Source organism: Pogona vitticeps, chromosome 5, assembly GCF_051106095.1.
Source record: "Pogona vitticeps strain Pit_001003342236 chromosome 5, PviZW2.1, whole genome shotgun sequence".
NCBI lineage: Eukaryota > Metazoa > Chordata > Lepidosauria > Squamata > Agamidae > Pogona > Pogona vitticeps.
The window spans coordinates 68916872-68934787 of NC_135787.1; the positions used below are offsets into that span (position 1 = coordinate 68916872).

General features: G+C 40.1%; 1 protein-coding gene across 9 annotated transcripts in view; it reads right to left on the minus strand.

Annotated features, from left to right (window-relative positions):
* FRYL (FRY like transcription coactivator) overlaps positions 1-17916 on the minus strand; it is a 233791-nt gene that overhangs the window by 92624 nt on the left and 123251 nt on the right. For all 9 annotated transcript variants that reach the window (XM_078394668.1, XM_078394667.1, XM_073001278.2 and 6 more), the window contains 6 exons: positions 14836-15007; positions 13270-13402; positions 12552-12659; positions 4530-4767; positions 3743-3928; positions 3416-3502 (listed from right to left, as the gene is read on the minus strand). In XM_078394668.1, coding sequence (XP_078250794.1) covers positions 3416-3502; positions 3743-3928; positions 4530-4767; positions 12552-12659; positions 13270-13402; positions 14836-15007 — 924 coding nt within the window. The remainder of the gene's footprint in view (positions 1-3415; positions 3503-3742; positions 3929-4529; positions 4768-12551; positions 12660-13269; positions 13403-14835; positions 15008-17916) is intronic.

The window sequence follows — 17916 nt, forward strand, 5'->3', positions numbered from 1 at the left end:
TAAGGAGAGAGGGGGGTGGTGTGGGGGGATGGCAGTAGAACAGTCGGGGAGTCAAAGGTACTGTTTTTGTTTCCTTGCAGACGTCTTGAAAGACTGCTTCTTACGAGGTGGTTATGGTCTGAAAGCTACAGAGGAAGAGGATGAGGCCTGAGGAGGACGCTGAGAAGAGGTGCCTCCATAAGAACGGTAAGTACTGGTGGATGGCTGCTGATAGGAAGGGGAGGTATACTTTGGGCGCCACTGTGGTTTGAACTGTTTAGTTTGAGGTTGCACTGAGTAGGACTTGGCTGTCTTTTTACTCTTGTGCAAACTCTCCAGGTTTTCATCGGTGTTTTGGCTGAAAAGACCTGAAGCATCAAAGGGGAGGTTTTCCACCCTAGTTTTAATGTCCTCCACGATATTAGCTGAACGCAGCCAAGCATGTCTCCTCAAGGTGATGAGAGAGCCAAAGTTCTTAGAAGTGGCTTCTGCGACGTGGCGGGCGGCAAGCCGTTGATATTTGGACACCGTGAGGGCCTCAGCATGTGTATCCAGACAGAGTTGCCTTATATCTTCTGGTGCGAGTTGAAGGGCTGGGAGAACTCTGGACCAAAGTTGTTTTTGGTAGGCCCCCATGGCAACCAGATAATTGACAGCACGTAGGGTGAAGGTTGTCATAGAATACATGCGGCGTGCCAGGATCTCAAGCTTCCTTCCCTCTTTGTTGGTTGGTGTAGGGTGGCCCTTTGCTGGAGTCTTAGTAGAGCTAGACTCCACTATTAAAGAATTAGGAGCCGGATGCATGAGAAGAAAAGATGTATTCTCTCCATGTATTCTATACAGATTTTCAGTCCTTTTAGAGATAGTGATAGCATTGGCAGGATGCTCCCAGAATTCCTTGATAAGATCCATCAATTCTGGGATGAAGGACAGACTAACTGGATGTGTCCTCTCCACTTCAATGTCTCCGAAGATTAAATTTTCTTCCCTTCTTGGAGACTGTTCGACCGCTAGCTTTAGAGCTTGGGCCATACGAGCAACCATCTGAGTGTAGGAGGAAAAGTCTTCCGACGGGGAAGATGGTTTGAGGTTAGCCGCCTCTGGAGGTAAAGGTTCCCCAGGAACAGGGACTTCTAGAGACACCTCGGATTCGTTGTCGTCTTCGGCGTCGGAGGAATCGCCCTTCGGATGTTCCTCCTCCGAAGGGTAGGAAGAAGGGGGGGGAGGTACCCCCGAGCCCGAGGGTGCCGTCTTCGGGCACGAAGGAATACCATCCTGAGGTTGCAGTGGTACACCAGGAGGGGCGGCGGGAGCATCCTTCGGCGCCAACGGTTTCATGGGGCCCATATCCACCGGCCTCTTAGGGAGAGGGCTTCGACGTGGAGACCGAGAGCGCGAGGATGAGGAATAGGAGTATTTGGTTCTCTTTCTCCTATGTCTCCTTTCTCTTGAGGTCGAAGAAGACTCGGTGGACGAATCTCTTCTTCGCCGTCTCCGGTGGGACCTCTTCCGACCCCGACTGTAATCTGAGTCGTAAGGTGAGGAGTCCCTTCGGCGTCGGTGGCCTCGTCGGTGCTTCCTTCGGTGACAGCGCTTCTTTCCCGGTGGCTCGTCGTCGGCCGAATTGGAAGCTGGACGCCGAGGGATCGGTTCTTCAACAGGCTTAGTTGGTCGACCCCGTGGGGGGGGAGGCGATGGAGAACGACCCGACTCCGAGAGGAGTGAAGGAGATTGGGTTGTTCGCCCGGTAAGTATCGGGCTGAGCGGAACGCTCTTGGCGCCGGCAACGAGCCTGTCGAGCTGGCTAAACGTAGGCGATTTCCCCAAATCCACCGGAGGTGGTTGGCGAGGTGGAATGGGAGCGCCTTGATCGGAGACCGAATCCCGGTCCCGAGAAGAGTCCTCCAGGAGTGGAGAAGGCACCGACGCCGAAACGGGTGAAACGACCAGGGTTATCTCCTTGGTCTTCGGTTTGGCCTTTGGTGCGGCCTTGGATGCAGCTTTCTTCGTCGGTCCCGAGGTCGAAGCAGGGACATCGGTAGACTTCTTTCCCATAGGCAACTTCTTAGACTTTGCCTTGGAAGCCTTCTTGGGAACATCTTTGGACGTCGATGGGGGTGAAGAGGAGACCAAAGTCACCTCCGAACGAACAGTGGAGACGGATTGAACAGACTCCATATCTGACGGTTGGGAAGCGGACAAAGTTTGGTTCCAAAGGAAAACTTGAGTCGTTGCTGGCGAGATTTTAGGGTCGCCTTAGTAAATTCTTTGCAATGTCGACAATTTGTGGGCGAGTGGGTTTCACCCAGACAGAACAAACACAAGGAGTGGTGGTCCTGGAAGGGGAGCTTCCCGGAGCAAGCAGAACAGCGGCGAAAAGGTCCCTTTTTCGCTGACATAAGCTAAGCAGTCCACAAATGCAGCAGAGGAAGTAGATAATTGAAAGGATCCTGCAGGCGCGTGGCGCCTCAGCAGGAGGTAACAGGCCTCAATAAAGATGAAGGGAATAGAAAGTACTTGCAATCAAGGCGCCAGAGGCAAAAGGCAGGTCAGGAGGTCCGAGTTCAGGGCAACAGAGATGCGGATAAACGAGGAACAAGCCAGGTCAAGTCCGAAATGTCCGAAATAGGCGAAAGGAGAGGTGAATCTCAAGAGCTCTAACCGAGAGGTTCCAACTCCGCGGGCGGATAAATGGAACTGGGGATTTTTGGCGGGCTGCACTTGCGCAGTGCAGGGCAACTCAAACATTGTATCTTTTCCCTCATAGCTCTGGAAAATTCCGAGAGGAACCAGCGCAGGCGCTGTTTAACCCATCAGTGTGGATTCATAGAGAACCACGTTAAAGAAGCAGATTTGACCTGAGAACTTTTTGACTTGAGAACCGCCTTCCAATACGGATTAAGTTCTCAAGTCAAGACCCCACTGTATTACCCAAAGTGAACCTGAGTGAAGGAGATGTTTAGTTGAAGCATTTTTTTCCTGTGAACACCTCTGGTATGTACCTGGGTGGATAAAAGTAAATGATTTTTTTATATCAAGAATTTAAATTAAAACATTGACTTAAATAGAAATCATCAAAATAATCCAATATTTAAATTTTAAATTGTGATTCAAATCAAATCCACCCTGGTATATACTGACCATTGTTCCTGTGCAGATATTTCAACAGTTGTTATGTTGGTGATGCAATACTTTTGAGCTGATACACTGCAATGCTAGTATATTTTAAACATTTAGAATGAACATCAAGTATTCTGAGTTTCAGAATGTTACTGCATAAAATTCAGCTCAATATAATCTTGTACACAAACTACTTAATAGCTAATAAATAACTAAATCAAGCAGTTATCTAAAACCAGACACTTCAAACATTTTGTTATTCTTTTTCACATTTCAAAACACCAATAATAACTTTTTCTTTTAAAAAGAACCCTACCTGATCAGCACCAGTGAGATGTATGAAACTTTCAAGAACTGATGGACTAATTCTGTCCATTACATCTATGGCCAACTCTTCATCACCCTAAAATTGCAAATATTTGATGCATTAGAAAGTTAGGAAACATTAAAATGAGACACATTCGAAAAAGAACACACCCCCCCGGCATGTTATAGGCTAGCTATTTTAGTTCAGTGTGAGCTTTAGTGCATCAAAGTCCACTTCCCCAGACGCTTTCCTTTTCCAGCATGCTGAGATAGACTAACACTGCTATTTCATTGGAAATTAAGCCAAAACAGTAAGTGTACATGACAATAAGCTTACCTTAGAATTGTCCAGAACTGTGAACAAGGCCCTTATTTCTTTAAGACAACTGACAGCTAGTCTTCTTGTGGCAGGTCTTGTGCTACAAAGAATGACCAACGCGAAGCCTTCTACGACATGGAATACACTTGAATAAGGACTCTTTTCTAAGGGAAGAGTAGGAGCACTTCCATTGGCTACACCACGCTGAAAAGGGGGGAGGGGAGGAATAGACGTTACTGAAGTCCATTTGGATCTATTTATTTGCACAAATTAATAGGTATCAGCAGTGGGACCAACAGCCTATGTACACACATTCTTCACCCTATATTCCCTAGCACTATTAAATAATCAAAATACAAATGCCAGATATAACCATTTCATTATTTCTACTAGTTCTGCAACCTTCCTGTCTGTAAGAAAGAACAAAAGGATAAAGAAACAAGTAGCTGCAAGCAGACAATGGAACCTGAAAAAGAAAGAAAAAGGAATAAAAAGGTAACCTACTCATCCATAGTGTTTTCACACACCAAGGTATAAAACCCTTCTGAAATAATCCAAATTCGTACTGAGTTTTTCTTGTCTATTTCCTCAACTCTGATCTCTATAACCATAGAATCCATAAGAGTTTCTCCTCTTTATTGACTCTTTTATTGAACTAAACAGTTCTAATAATATTTACGCAGACATAAACAGAGCTTGTGGCACAAATATAGGTTGGCACATAGTAAAATGTATTTCCATGCAGTTCCTTATTGCTTTCTTAAAGCTAATCATTTGACAGTGATCTCATACAGCATAGTGATACCTGAGCCTCTTGGTTCTTATTTTGCATCTGGACTGCTTGTTTCCACTGATTGATTAGCTGCACTAGCATCTTAACAGCGTTGTCAAGAAGTGTCGGATGAACATCAGTGACCTCACGGACAATAAAATAAACAAATCCTGACAAAACATCTTCTCGCCAATCTGGAAAATCCAGCATTAATGCTTGCAAAGTATTGAAAGCCAGTGCACGTAGTTCTTCATCCATGTGAATTGTCAGCCTGTTGGCAATATAAACAGCAATTTAGAATCCAAAGAAAAAGTGAGAACTTTTGTTACAAAACCCTGATTAGGTCTGAAGATGAATTATTTATATTTATGAACCGATTGCAGATATTTGGTGTAGACACAATGTTGAGAACTATATAACCACTGCTGAGGATCAGAAAATGTTAGATCACACTTCTGTCCAGTTCCTCCACTCTCTGGAATAAATTCCCACTTTCAGTGCTTCACTATAGCCATCTCATTGGTGCAAACATTAACTATGACTCATACTAACCAGGTTCTTCTTTAATCAGGATTTGCTATGTAGCATTTAATCCTATTATTAAAGAACCATCATTTAGTTTTAACTGCGGTAGCGTTATATGGTCCAAGATGTAATGTTATATGGTCCAAGAAGGGGATTTATTATTGACAAAAGATAGCCTAAGGAAAGAAAGTGAACAAACTGATAGCCCACTACTGATCTTCTGCCTATAATCTAGAAATCCATACAGTAGGTCTATGCCATCCTTGTGGCTTTAAGACATAGTGTCTGCCATTTTGTGTTCAGTTACGAAAAATGTGTAATTTTTGAAAGAGAATTGCTATAAGTAAAGAAATCCCTTAAGAACACATTTTACAGTGGGGTCTCTACTTAAGAACTTAATCCGTATTGGAAGGTGGTTCTCAAGTTGAAAAGTTCTTATGTTGAATCTGCATTTCCCATAGGAATGCATTGAAAACCATTTAATCCATATCTGCTCTTTTCCGTCCATAGAAACTACAGTGGAACCTCTACTTAAGAACTTAATCCATTTTGGAATGGTGTTCTTAAATTGAAACATTCTTAAGTTGAAGCAAAATTTCCCATAGGAATGGACTGAAAACCAATTAATCCGTTCTGGCTGTTTTTTTGTTATGTAGAGGTGCGTTCGTACATTGAAGCATTAGTTCCCATAGGAACTAATGCAAAGCTGGTTAATACGTACTCTACCACTAGGGGGAGAATTTTTTTTTAACCTAAGATGACCCAAGGTTAAAAAAAGAGCAGGAAAGTTTTTTTTTTCCTGTTCTTATCTTGGATTTCTGTTCTCAAGTAGAAGCAAAATTTAGCAAATGGAGCTGTTCTTAAGTTGGATTGTTCTTAAGTAGGGACGTTCTTAAGTAGAGACCCCACTGTACTTCACAGAATTATTATATCTAACCCTGATTACTGATGCCAATTGGTTGTTGCATCATCTGTGTCTTTTTCTAGGAACTTATTTATTTATATTTTTACCTTGATTTTCTTCTAAAAAGTATCCAAGACAGTTTGCAGAATTAAATACAGTAATAAACAGCATAAAAATGATATACAATAAATTATTGCAGTATTTAAAAGCATTATATAATCATAATAAAAACTTATAAATCAAAGCAATATTAAAAACACATTAAAAACAACGGAAACACAACAGCCGCTTTAAGAATCACCCCCGCCCCCACCCTGGTAAGGCAATCACTAAAAGAAAGACTGCCTGAAGAGAAAGTTCTTTACCTGCTTGCTCCCATGAGAGGAAGCTTCAGAGTAATGACAGACAAGGCCCTCTCCAGTTGCCCCACCAAACATACCTGTGACATTTTGATGGGATGGAGTAAAATGCCTCCCATGATGATCTTAAGATATGAACAGGCTCATAAAAGGAGATAGGGTCTTTGAGATAGATTAGGTCCAAATTGTTTAGGGCTTTATAAGTCAGAAGCAGCACTTTGAATTGTTCCTGGAAATGGACTGGCAGCCAATAGAGCTACTATAGCAGGGGCTTAAGTAATTCCTGTGACCAGCACCAGTTAGCAATCTGGCAGCCACATTTTGGCTGGTGCACTGGTTTTAATTGGGTAATGGCACTCCTGACTACCACTGAAACCTGAGTATCCAAGCTTGGCAATGAAAGCAGGAGCACACTCAACCTGCACTCTTGTGTTTTCAGAAGGAGTGTAACTCCATTCCACACAGGTTGGATCCATATTCTCTGATTTGCCTTTCAACTTAACAGGAGCACCACTGTCTTGTCTGGATTAAGTTTCCATTTATTCATCCTCATCCAGACCATTACTGACACCAGATAACAATACAGAATCAAAACAGCTTCCTCAGATTTATATGGAAAAGAGAGATAAGAATTGAGTTTCATCCATATACTGCTGACATTGATCCCCAAAATGTTGGACAACTTCTCCCAGAGATTTAATGTAAATGTAAATGTTAAACAGCATGGGAGACAAAACAGAACCTTGAGGAACAACACAGCCAACAGTCAAACAGAAGTCCCCCAGAACCACCTTCTGAGTTGCCCATTTCAGGAAGCAACAGGGAGGCGGGGCTTTGTTGCGGTGCTGCCAGCAACTCCAGAGAAGAGCTCTCTGGAAAAAACTGGAACCCTCCGGCCCGGGATCCCCCTTTTGAAATGGGGATCAAAGGAGAGTCTAGAAGAAGTCTCTCTGAAGCAGATGGTGAGCAGCAGAAGGAGAAGAAAGGGAGGCAGACCCGGACTTTTCTATTCTGAAGAAATCACCATGCACGGACTGGAGCGGGCGCCATTTTTTGGCACTGAGCCGCGAGGAACCCTTTACCGGGGGAGAGGAGAGCAATCAATATAAACTAATAATATAAAACAAGTAAGTAAGCCGAAGCCTCTGATTTATGAAACAGCCTCATTAAGCTGAAATAAGAATGAAAATATTTGGCTGAAAGAATAAATGCAGCGGCGGGTTTATCTTATCAGTCTGACTCAAAAGCGAAACTAAGCTTCTCCAAGTGAACTCTTAAAACACCAGGCTGATTCTAAAGCCGAGAGTCTGAGATGGAAAAATAAATCTTATGTTTCTGGAGAAGAATCCCAGACAGCAACACCGTCTGACTGGATTTAAGAGACTTCGGTGGATGCAGTGTGGCTGGGATACGTTACTCTTTGCCTTCTCTGGACTTTGGGAACTATAAATAATAGAATCTGGTGGTTTTCGGGAGAAGGAGCTGACGTGGCCGACTGGACTAAGGAGCATTAAGGGGTTAATGAAGATCACAAGACGAGCTCCAAGGACAATCTACTGGACAGTTTGAGACTTTATGATTGTTGTTTTGTTTGTCGGACTGCAGACCACGTGTGTCTAATAACAGAAGCTTGCTGAACCCAGGAGAAGAAGAAATAACTGCGTCACGGTTCTATTTGATATTGTATTTGCTGGGCTAAAAGTTGATTTTTATATTACAATATTTGGATAAAGATTGGAGGGAGATCTAAGGGGAGGATTATGATGAGGGGTTTGAATTGTTGATAAAATTGTGGAAACTGTGGAAGGATTTCTAGGGGGTGATTATTGTGGTATTTATACAAACCCCAAAGCCTGAGATGGACCCCAAAAATTCAAAAGAACAAATGGAGACTTGGTCTGTTCAATCCCAAAGTTCTGGAATAGTGGTGCAAGAAATAGAAAAGGAATGGCAGATTAATATACAAAGGCTAATATTAACAGGGTTCCAGCGAGTGAATGCAGATTTGGTGCAAACAGAAGATTTGATGAAAGGGACGAAAGAGGGGACAGTAGATGCCAAACAAAACTTAAATGAAGTTGTACAAACTTTAGAATCGTCTGTATTAGACATGACACCAGGTAATATGAATGCAGTAGAGAGTTATCCAGTGACCCATGCAGCTTCCAAAATTAAAAAGCATTATGACAAAAATCTTAAGGAGGCAGAGATACTGAAACCAGACAATCTTATGGTGAAAATATGGGAAGTGAAAAAAATGGATATTCTGTCAGATGGGCTGAAAGACTGTTCAATTCAAAAAGAAACTGAACGATGGGATGTATTGTATAAATGGCAGCAGCTACCAGACAATGTTGGAATAACATAGAATAAAATTAAAATTAAATGATAAGATAAAAGCAGGAGGGTAATCAAACTGTGAAAAAGCAAAAAGTTGATATGTATTAGTAATATGAATTGATTGGATGATGTTATACTTTATGCTCTCCTATCCCCCAAAACCATTTTTCCTTTTCTATCCCCTCTTTCTTTTTGTACCCTTTATCCCTGTTCCTAAATAAATATATAAAAAGGGGGAAAAAAAAAGGAAGCAACAGAGGCACTGCAAAACAATGCCTCCAAAACCCATCCCAGAGAGATAACCCAGAAGGATATCACAGTCAATGTCACTGAAAGTCCGGGGAGATCCAGTAGAACAAACAGCAACACATTCCCCCATCCAGTTTATGACATTGGTTATCCACCAAAGCAACCAAACCAATCCCATAACCAGACCTTAAATTAGATTGAAATGGATCTAGATAATCAGTCTCATCCAGGAACCTCTGGAATTATGAAGTCATAACCTGCTACAAATCTTTTAAGTAAACTAAACTAATTCACAATTCCCAGATTAATGTGTAAACAGGAACACGATTATCTTTGCATTACAAATTTTATAATGCAATGCTCAGCTCAAAAATTGTATGCAATTGTGTACAAACTGTATCTGAAAAAAAGTTGCACACAGAACCATTTATACTAATGAAATGTGCATAGAAAATATATGCATCACAGAAGGACATGTACAAAATGATGTTAAGCGAAGCTGCATACAAAAATATTTAATATTTTAAAACTGGAGGGTGACATGGAAGTTAGGTGGAATGAAGCAGTGGCTGAATATATGAGAAAAAGAGATGCGGGTATCTGTATACAAATATCCCCGTGCATCTGGATTTGGGCCAGATCATCCACTCACACGTCTTGTGGTGGCCCCACTCATCCTTCCAATTGTTCCCACTCAGCTGGCCACTCCAGGCAGGAGGAGGGAGGGTGAGTCTCCCTGCACGGCTGCCAAGTGGCTAGCCAAGCAGAAAGAGAGTGACACTCTGGGCACAGCTGGAAGTATGAGCGGGGCCACCGCTGCAGGATGTGCAAGTGCACAGTCTGACCCCAGGGGCTGAACCCTTGATAAAACCAGCTGTGCAGGGACATTTGTATTCATATACGAATACCTCCATCTCTAAAATTGATTTGTATATCTGTAATTCAAAGTGCTGTTTTTGACTTCTAAATAGGTATCAGGGGCAGGGTATCTGAAAAATATTTATCCTGTATGAGCTTGCTCATTTACTAAGATAAACCTGCTCAAGATTTAATTTAGCAAGATCCAGCATATTTATTTAAAATAATTTTTACCCTGCCTTTCTTCTTAAAAAGGCTTACATCATTAAAAAGACTACAGTTAAAAGCAAACACAGTAAGTATACACATATTTAAAAAGAATTAAACAAATATATTAAAATGGTAAATAAAAGCAATACTAAAAACATATTTAAAAACAAGGCACAAAAATCAATTTTAAAAACCCTCTTGGACAGCCAGTCACCAAGGTAACGCGTGCAAAATGTAGACATCTGACAACTCTTTCTGTTCCATAGAAATATCCTCACTGTGGAACAAACTCTGCTAAAAACATCTTCTGGAACTTGCTCTCAAAAAAAGGATGATCTTTCACATGTCCAACCTGTCCCATTGTGTTTCTTTTAACTGTATTCTGTGTTAATTTTGCCTTATATGGCGAGGTTGGTTTACTTTATTTAATAACTTTTTAAAAGTTAAATGTGGTTTTTTTCTAATAATAAATTTTTATTTTCCAACATAGAATTTACAAATATACAAAGACATTATATATAAATAAAACAAACCATTTTTAGAGCTTAACCTACAAGCAATCTTATTCACTATTACACTTCTTTCATTCTGATCTTCTCCATATTGTTCATTTTAGTTCTATTTATTACATAACTTTTGCTTTCCACCAATTATAAAATGCATTCCAGCTTAAGTAATAAATTGATTTTTCTTGTCCTTTTAATCTCTTTGTTAATCTATTTCTGCAAATTATATATTTTTTTTAAATGAACATATCATCCCTTGGTGGGTCTCCCTCCTTCAAGACCTGTGCCCATACTAATCTAGCTGCTGTCAGAACATGTGATATTAAACAGTAGCTTTGCCTATTTATATTATTTGGTAATAATCCCAACAAGAAAATTTCTGGTTTGAATTCCATTTCTTGTTTAGTCATTTGTTTAATCCACATATGTATTTTAATCCAATATTTTCTTGCTATATCACATGTCCACCATGTATGGTAATAAGTTCCTTCCTGCTTTTTAAATTTCCAATATTTATTTGAAATACTTATAAAGATTTTTGCAAGTCTGGATGGAGGGAGATGCCATCTATAGAACATTTTGTATAAATTTGCTTTATAGGAAGTTGCTAATGTTAACTTGGATTTTTTGTCCACATTTGTTGCCATTTTTCTAATTCTATACTGTATCCAAAGTTTTTGGCCCGTTTTAACACTGTCTCCTTAACTTCTTCGTCTTGTGTGTCCCATTGTAATAAGAATTTGTACAGGTTTTGAATTTGCTGTTTTTCCTGCAGTGAGTAATATTCTATCAAATATTGTATGTTCTTTATTGAATCCTTTTGGTTTTTTTTAAATCTTGATTGTAGATTGATTGTAATTGCTTCTGGGGCCACCAAGAAAATGTTATTTCTTGGCTCTCTAGCTGATTTTTTGTCTCCAATAGTCCCTCCTCATTTAAAAGCTTGTTGTATGTTGTTATTTTCCCAAAATTTAACAGGTTTGGGTGAGTAAATGCTTCCACAGGTGAAATCCATCTAGGTGTTTTCACATATATTTTAACTTCTAATTTTTTCCCCAGATTTGTAACAAAGAATTCCTTATTATACTTCTGCTTGCAAATCATGTCCCTCTAGGTATAACAGTCTCTTGTTTTTTTAGCTTTATCCATTCCTTAATCCACATTAAGGTGCTTGCTTGATAATATAAATTCCAATTTGGCAAACCAAATCCTCCTCCTTCTTTTGCATCTTGTAATAATTTAAGTTTGATTCTTGGCCTCTTTTGCTATATGAACTTTGCAACTGATGTATTTAATTCTTCAAAAAATTTCTGTTCTAATTTGATTGGCAAGTTCTAAAAAAGGAAGATTACTTTTGGAAGAATGTTCATTTTCACCATTGCTATTCTACCTAAAAATGATAATTGTAATTTCTCCCATCTTTCCAACTTTTGTTTGATCTGTTCAGGGAGTTTCACATAATTATTTTCTTTCAGGGAGGAACATCCAGCAGTCAAGTTAATTCCTAAATACAGTACTTTACTTTTTTGTTATTTGAATTTCTGTGTTTGAGACGAGTTGGGTCTTTTGTTTTGGGGCTAGATTTTTAGTTAATTTTTTTTCTTGATTAATTTCTAATCCAACTACCTCTCCATATTCTTTAATTTGTTGGAATAAAATTGAGGCTGTTTCTATTGGATTCTCTAAAATAAAGACCAAGTCCTGAGTGGGAAAGTGGAATACAAACCTTTTATCGATCCTCTTGATATGAATGCAAATGTATCAATACTTCTGAAAATAAATTCCTCATTTAAACACAAAGTCCATCTTTACACACATTTTTCTGCAATAAAAGTTAAGGGTTGAAATCTTTTTGAACAGCTCCACATGTGAAATGGGAATGATATTATCAACAACACATTTCCACTGATAAAAGGCAAATCCTGCTGATTAAAGGCAATTTTTGAAGTGCCTGACTCCCACATAGAACAATAAAATTGTATGTACCCCAAAATCAGAAATGGAAGCCTGTAGTTAAGTGGTAATTTGCCACTGCTAAAAACATCATCCCTGTTATGCATGCAGAGCTGTACAACAGGATTTCAGCCAAGATTATTCTCCTTACCTTGCAAGTAGTTCGATAAGATCAGTTCTGCTCATGCCATCTGGAATTAATCTTGGGATAGCAGCAATGCAAGTTCTAAACAAATCAATTTTTGGTTTCCTCTCTCCCCTGGGGAAAAAATTCAAGTTTAAAATATTGAAGCAAGAGTTTATATCAATACTAGTAGCATGGCATATGCTTAACAGGAATTCAATCAAAGATTTCTTATGAATGTTAAATTTAAAAGTTTCTAATTTAACTTATAAACAAATGAGACATCAAAGGTCTTACATTTTTTTTTATTTATATACCACCCCATAGCGCTACAAGCACTCTCCGGGCGGTTTACAATTTAATTATACAGGCTACACATTGCCCCCCCAGCAAGCTGGGTACTCATTTTACCGACCTCGGTAGAAGGCTGAGTCAACCTTGAGCCGGCTACCTGGGATTTGAACCCCAGGTCGTGAGCACAGTTTTAGCTGCAGTACAGCGTTTTAACCACTGCGCCATGAGGCTCATTTTTACATATACCTGTCTTTTACATATACCTCTTACATATACCTGTCTTGCTGAAATCAAGAAAATGCATATGCACCACTAAACTTTAAGTCATTTTTGTTGTAACAGAATTCCACTGCTTAATAATAGGCTAAATGAAAGGCAATCATGCATCAACTTTCTTTCAGGTACATGTATTACTGCAATAAGATAGAAGTATAATTAATTGGTTACATACGTGATCATATCTTCAGGTTCTTTATTGGACATCTGTATACTAGTCATACACATTGGTCTTCCAACTTCTTTGTCCAGATGTCTAAGGATGCTGTCCAGAGCTTTTCTTACTTGAGGGTAGTATATTGACATTCCTAAAGACGTAAAGTTCAAGAGAACTCGATTCTGACAGTTTCTGACAGTTTCACTGTCTTACAATTAAGCTAGACCAACTAGGTTGTTCTTTTTTACACTTTACATACTGCACAGTAGCTTCATTCATGTAAATGAAAAGCCAGATTTAATGACAACCAAAACCTATACCTTCTGCAGTATCTTTAATTGGTGGTGGTGGGGAGGTAGGCAAGGGAAATTAGAGTTCTTTGAATAGCATTCTGAACATCTCTGAGGTTCCAAATGTGGCAAGGGAGCCCCCTGGTTCATGAGTTTCTGTTAGGCACAAGCACTATATTAAGAATAACCCTCACTCTTTTCCACAAATGAGCCAGGAGGTCTTACCAGCTGACACAGAACAGACTCCTGCAAAGGTGAATTAGCTGATAATGGCAATGGTGGGTCCATGTATTAGCAGTTTTCTATAAAGTTTCTTTTATTTACACAGGTTTAAAATAATGTAAAATTACCATGATACATAGGAGGAACCAGGTATTTTGCAAATACAAGTGAGACCTGCAACAAATATCACAACGCAAAATGTATCTGTTCGGCATTCTGACAAGAATAGATTATTTACCTATAATTGTGTTTCTCTGTGTGGTTATCTGTGCACTGACGCATATGGATTAGTCCTGCACATGCGCAGCATGTCTCAGAAACTTCTAGAGTTAAAAAAATAGGCGTTTGGGTGGATTCTCCCCCACTCTCACTTTGTAGGGCTCCCACCTTTCTCTTAGTTTCAGTAGGGCACTGATGAAATAGCAGCAGGATTACAGAGAGAACCTCTGTTGACACACCTGAGAGGAGGACTGAATGCACAGATGACCAACTGAAATACCACAGTTATACTGTAGGTAAGCAACCTATTCTGGAGTGCTGAAGACTACACAGGTGAAAGTCAGTGGCTGAGGCCACATAGCTCTTCAGCAAATGGCAACTGCTCTCCAAATCCCAGTTAGATAAGGGACGGAGTGCCATAATGTCAGAACCTGATAAGGATGCCTGATTCTAAGGGCCTTAGAAATGGACCTCAACAGATGGAAAACCTTGACATCTGAGCATTCAGCCTGGAGGTAGGCATTACAGCATGGCCTCTCCCATTTTGAAGAGACCCTTGTCCAGCAGGCCGAGGCAAAGAGGCAGTCATGAAAGCAGCAAAATCAGGGAGCTGGATAGGGGACAGATTGTATTTGTCTTTAGTGTGGAAGGGATTGTCACTCTCGAATTGGCCTTCTCAGCCACACCAGATGCTATTCCAAGACCTCTGTTCACGTTACCATAGTCCCTTGAGACTGATGGATGCCTACATATATACTTTCTAGGACTGTTTTGACAATAGGCAGCGTATAAATAACAAATAAATACTCTAGAAACAACCCACTCTTCCCCTTAAATATTGTAACTGACTAACCTATAACTTTTGCTTCTTCATCTGTCAGTGTTTTATTAAGAAAAATCTTCTTTACACGGAGAGTGTTTCCTGAGGGAAGTACAACTCCAGTCGTTGGCATAGGTGGCTCTCCATCCTTCTGCTGTAAACTGTCTGCTATCACAAGGAAGACTCTGAGACCTATATTCATTCTCTTCAGAAAATAGGAAAATATTTATGAATAACTCAGGCAAGATATTGTTACATAATGATAGATTAAATAGTATTATTACATATTGGGTTCTTGACATTATTAAAACTAGAACTTTAAACATCTTCAGTATGACAATTTATACCTTACTATCACTGATCTAGACTGACAAAATCCTTTATCTTTCCAAAACAATCTATTCTAAAGTAAATATGAAAACCCATAATACTATTGGCTAAATCACTGGTTCTTAACCTTGGGTTACTCAGGAGTTTTGGACTGCAACTCTCAGAAGCCTTCACCACCAACTGTGCTGGCTGGGGTTTCTGGGAGATGCAATTCAAAAACATCTGAGTAACAAAGGTTAAGAACCACTGGGCTAAACCAATTGTACAACAGTCTGGTCCGGTGTCACTTTACATTATGCCCATTAAATGGCAGTGCACAGTTACAGTCAGGATAGATAAAAATAAATTATTTTTATTTTTATCTTTGTGTCAAATGTATTATAGCTCAAAAAACCCATTATGAAACAAGAATCAGACATTCAAATTTTGTTTTATGAGACAATGTATTCACATAATCTTATCTAAAAAGTTTTATAAATAGCATCCACCAGTTATTTGATTGGGACTTCAATTTGATGAGACTCCACAGGTTTCAGTATGGATTATTTAGGTCATTTATTAGCCTCCCTTCAAATTCGTGGGAGGAATTAGATACCCATGTGATGAATGGCTGACTGGCACGGAGTGATCCTCACCAAACTGCAAGCTCATAAGACCTTGGCCAGGTGTTTAGTAAGTTAGTAAGGTAGTTCTGTCTGCCTTCTGCCTCCTAGTCCTATTCCTGCCCCTTGCATGACCACGTGCAATCATCCCTTCGTCATCCTCCAGTTTAGCAGGGCGGATATCTTAACATAACACCCATCTCTCCCAACCTTGGATGCAACTTGAAATTATAGATCAAAACCCCACAAAGTATTTATTAGCTGCAAGAAGTTTGTTTCCTCTCATTTTTCTAATCTTAAAAGATCACCTACAAAGGTTCTACCCCAAAGGCACCCACTGGGACATGGAACTGAGAAGTACAGTTCAGGCACTTCTAGGCAAGAAGCTGTGATTCTCCACTTGTGAGGTAAAAAAGATTAGATTTAAGGAAGAAGGTGGGATTCTGCCTCTGAAAAAAGGTGGGCTTCTTTGTCAGAGTATCTAACTAGTGCAGTGCTTAATAACATTACTTCTGGGACTAGAGCTTTCATAATTCTTTGTTGACAGGAAATTCTAGCACTGTTGTACAAAACAAATGAACTGAGAAACCTAGCCTTTTTACCATTATTTCTCTACATGATGCAAAGTTATACATTTTTGAAAGAGGTATACTAATTTAAAAGATTACTTTCAACAGTTTCCTTGAATGACACTTCTTCCTTCAGAACGGCAACTCTTAACTACTGTCCCTTTGCAAATTTGTGTAGACAAAATAAGACCCCAACATCTATCTCTAAAGATGCACACTTTCAGACACTGGAAGTGTCTATGAATAGATAGATAGTGAAGACAAAGCTGAGCTGGGCAAAGAGACTTTAAAACATATATATTGTGAAAAGTATGCATTACAGCAGCAAAAAGTATGCACCTTATCTTGTAAAAATGATTAGACTGAGTCTTAACTGAGAAGTGATTAAAATTATTTTGATTTCCATCATGCTTTAAATTTATCTGGTCTAAAACAAACCTGCTCAGGTTACAGCAATACAGCAGCTGGCAGACATAGGTACAAATCAAACAAACTTTACCCACATTTGTCCAGAAATGTACTCTTAACAAGAGGGTTTGCAGTGTGGCAAGTGGATTAACTAAGATTTAATTCCACCTTTCTAAATTATGCCTTACTGCTAAGTCTGAACCTTGAATAATTCTTAAATTCTACATTACATGTGTGCACGACGGAAAATGCCTTGGCAGATCAGCTAAGTCATCTCACCCAGCGCCAGTGTTGGTCCTCTTGGAACATTCTCGAGCTTTAAGAGAAAAGTAACAAAGTTTAAGGCAGCCTATACTGCGCATGCTCCGCCACCGAGCGCATGCTCCATACTCTTGATGTCAGGAGGCCTTTGGCCTTTTATGTTTCCAGAACCAAAGACTTTAAATCCTCTAATAGACTGTTCCTCTGCTACTTTGGGAAGAAAAAAGCTTCAGCATAAGTCTCCACCTGAAGGACTTTGGGCTCATTCCACCAGAGCCACAGCTTCTTCTACTGCCCTACTACGTGGCGTTGATGTGCCTGACGTCTGCAGGACTGCCACTTGGTGTAATGTCTCCACCTTCATCACTCACTACAAACTAGACCTGAGGACCAAGAAGGAGACCAGTTTCGGGAGAGCAGTGTTGACGTCTGTCTGCCAGTGACAGCCCACCATCCGGCGAGTAAGGGTGCTAATCACCCTTTCGTGTGCATTCACAGAAGATCACGATGAAGAAAGATGGGTTACTTACCTGTAACCATGGTTCTTCAAGTGGTCATCTGTGAATTCACACAATCCTTCCCAGCCTCCCCGCTATCTGTCACTGGCTGTATCTAGCTCATGCTCAGGTACCTGTGGTGGATAAATGGAACTGAGGCTTGGGCGGGCGGAGCCTGCGCAGTATAGGCAACCTTAAACTTTGTTACTTTTCTCTTAAAGCTCGAGAATGTTCCGAGAGGACCAATGCTGGCGCTGGATTAACAGATTCTACAGAATTCACAGATTGAAGGCCACTGACACCAGTGTAGTTCTAGACCTTGATTTGCCTGAGTAAGTAGGTTGGTGTTCCAGTATTAAGGACACCCAGTGCTGTCAACACATTCTTAACTGCACATTAAAAACAAGTTAAAACATGAGAACAAATATAACTGGCTTCTGTACTGTT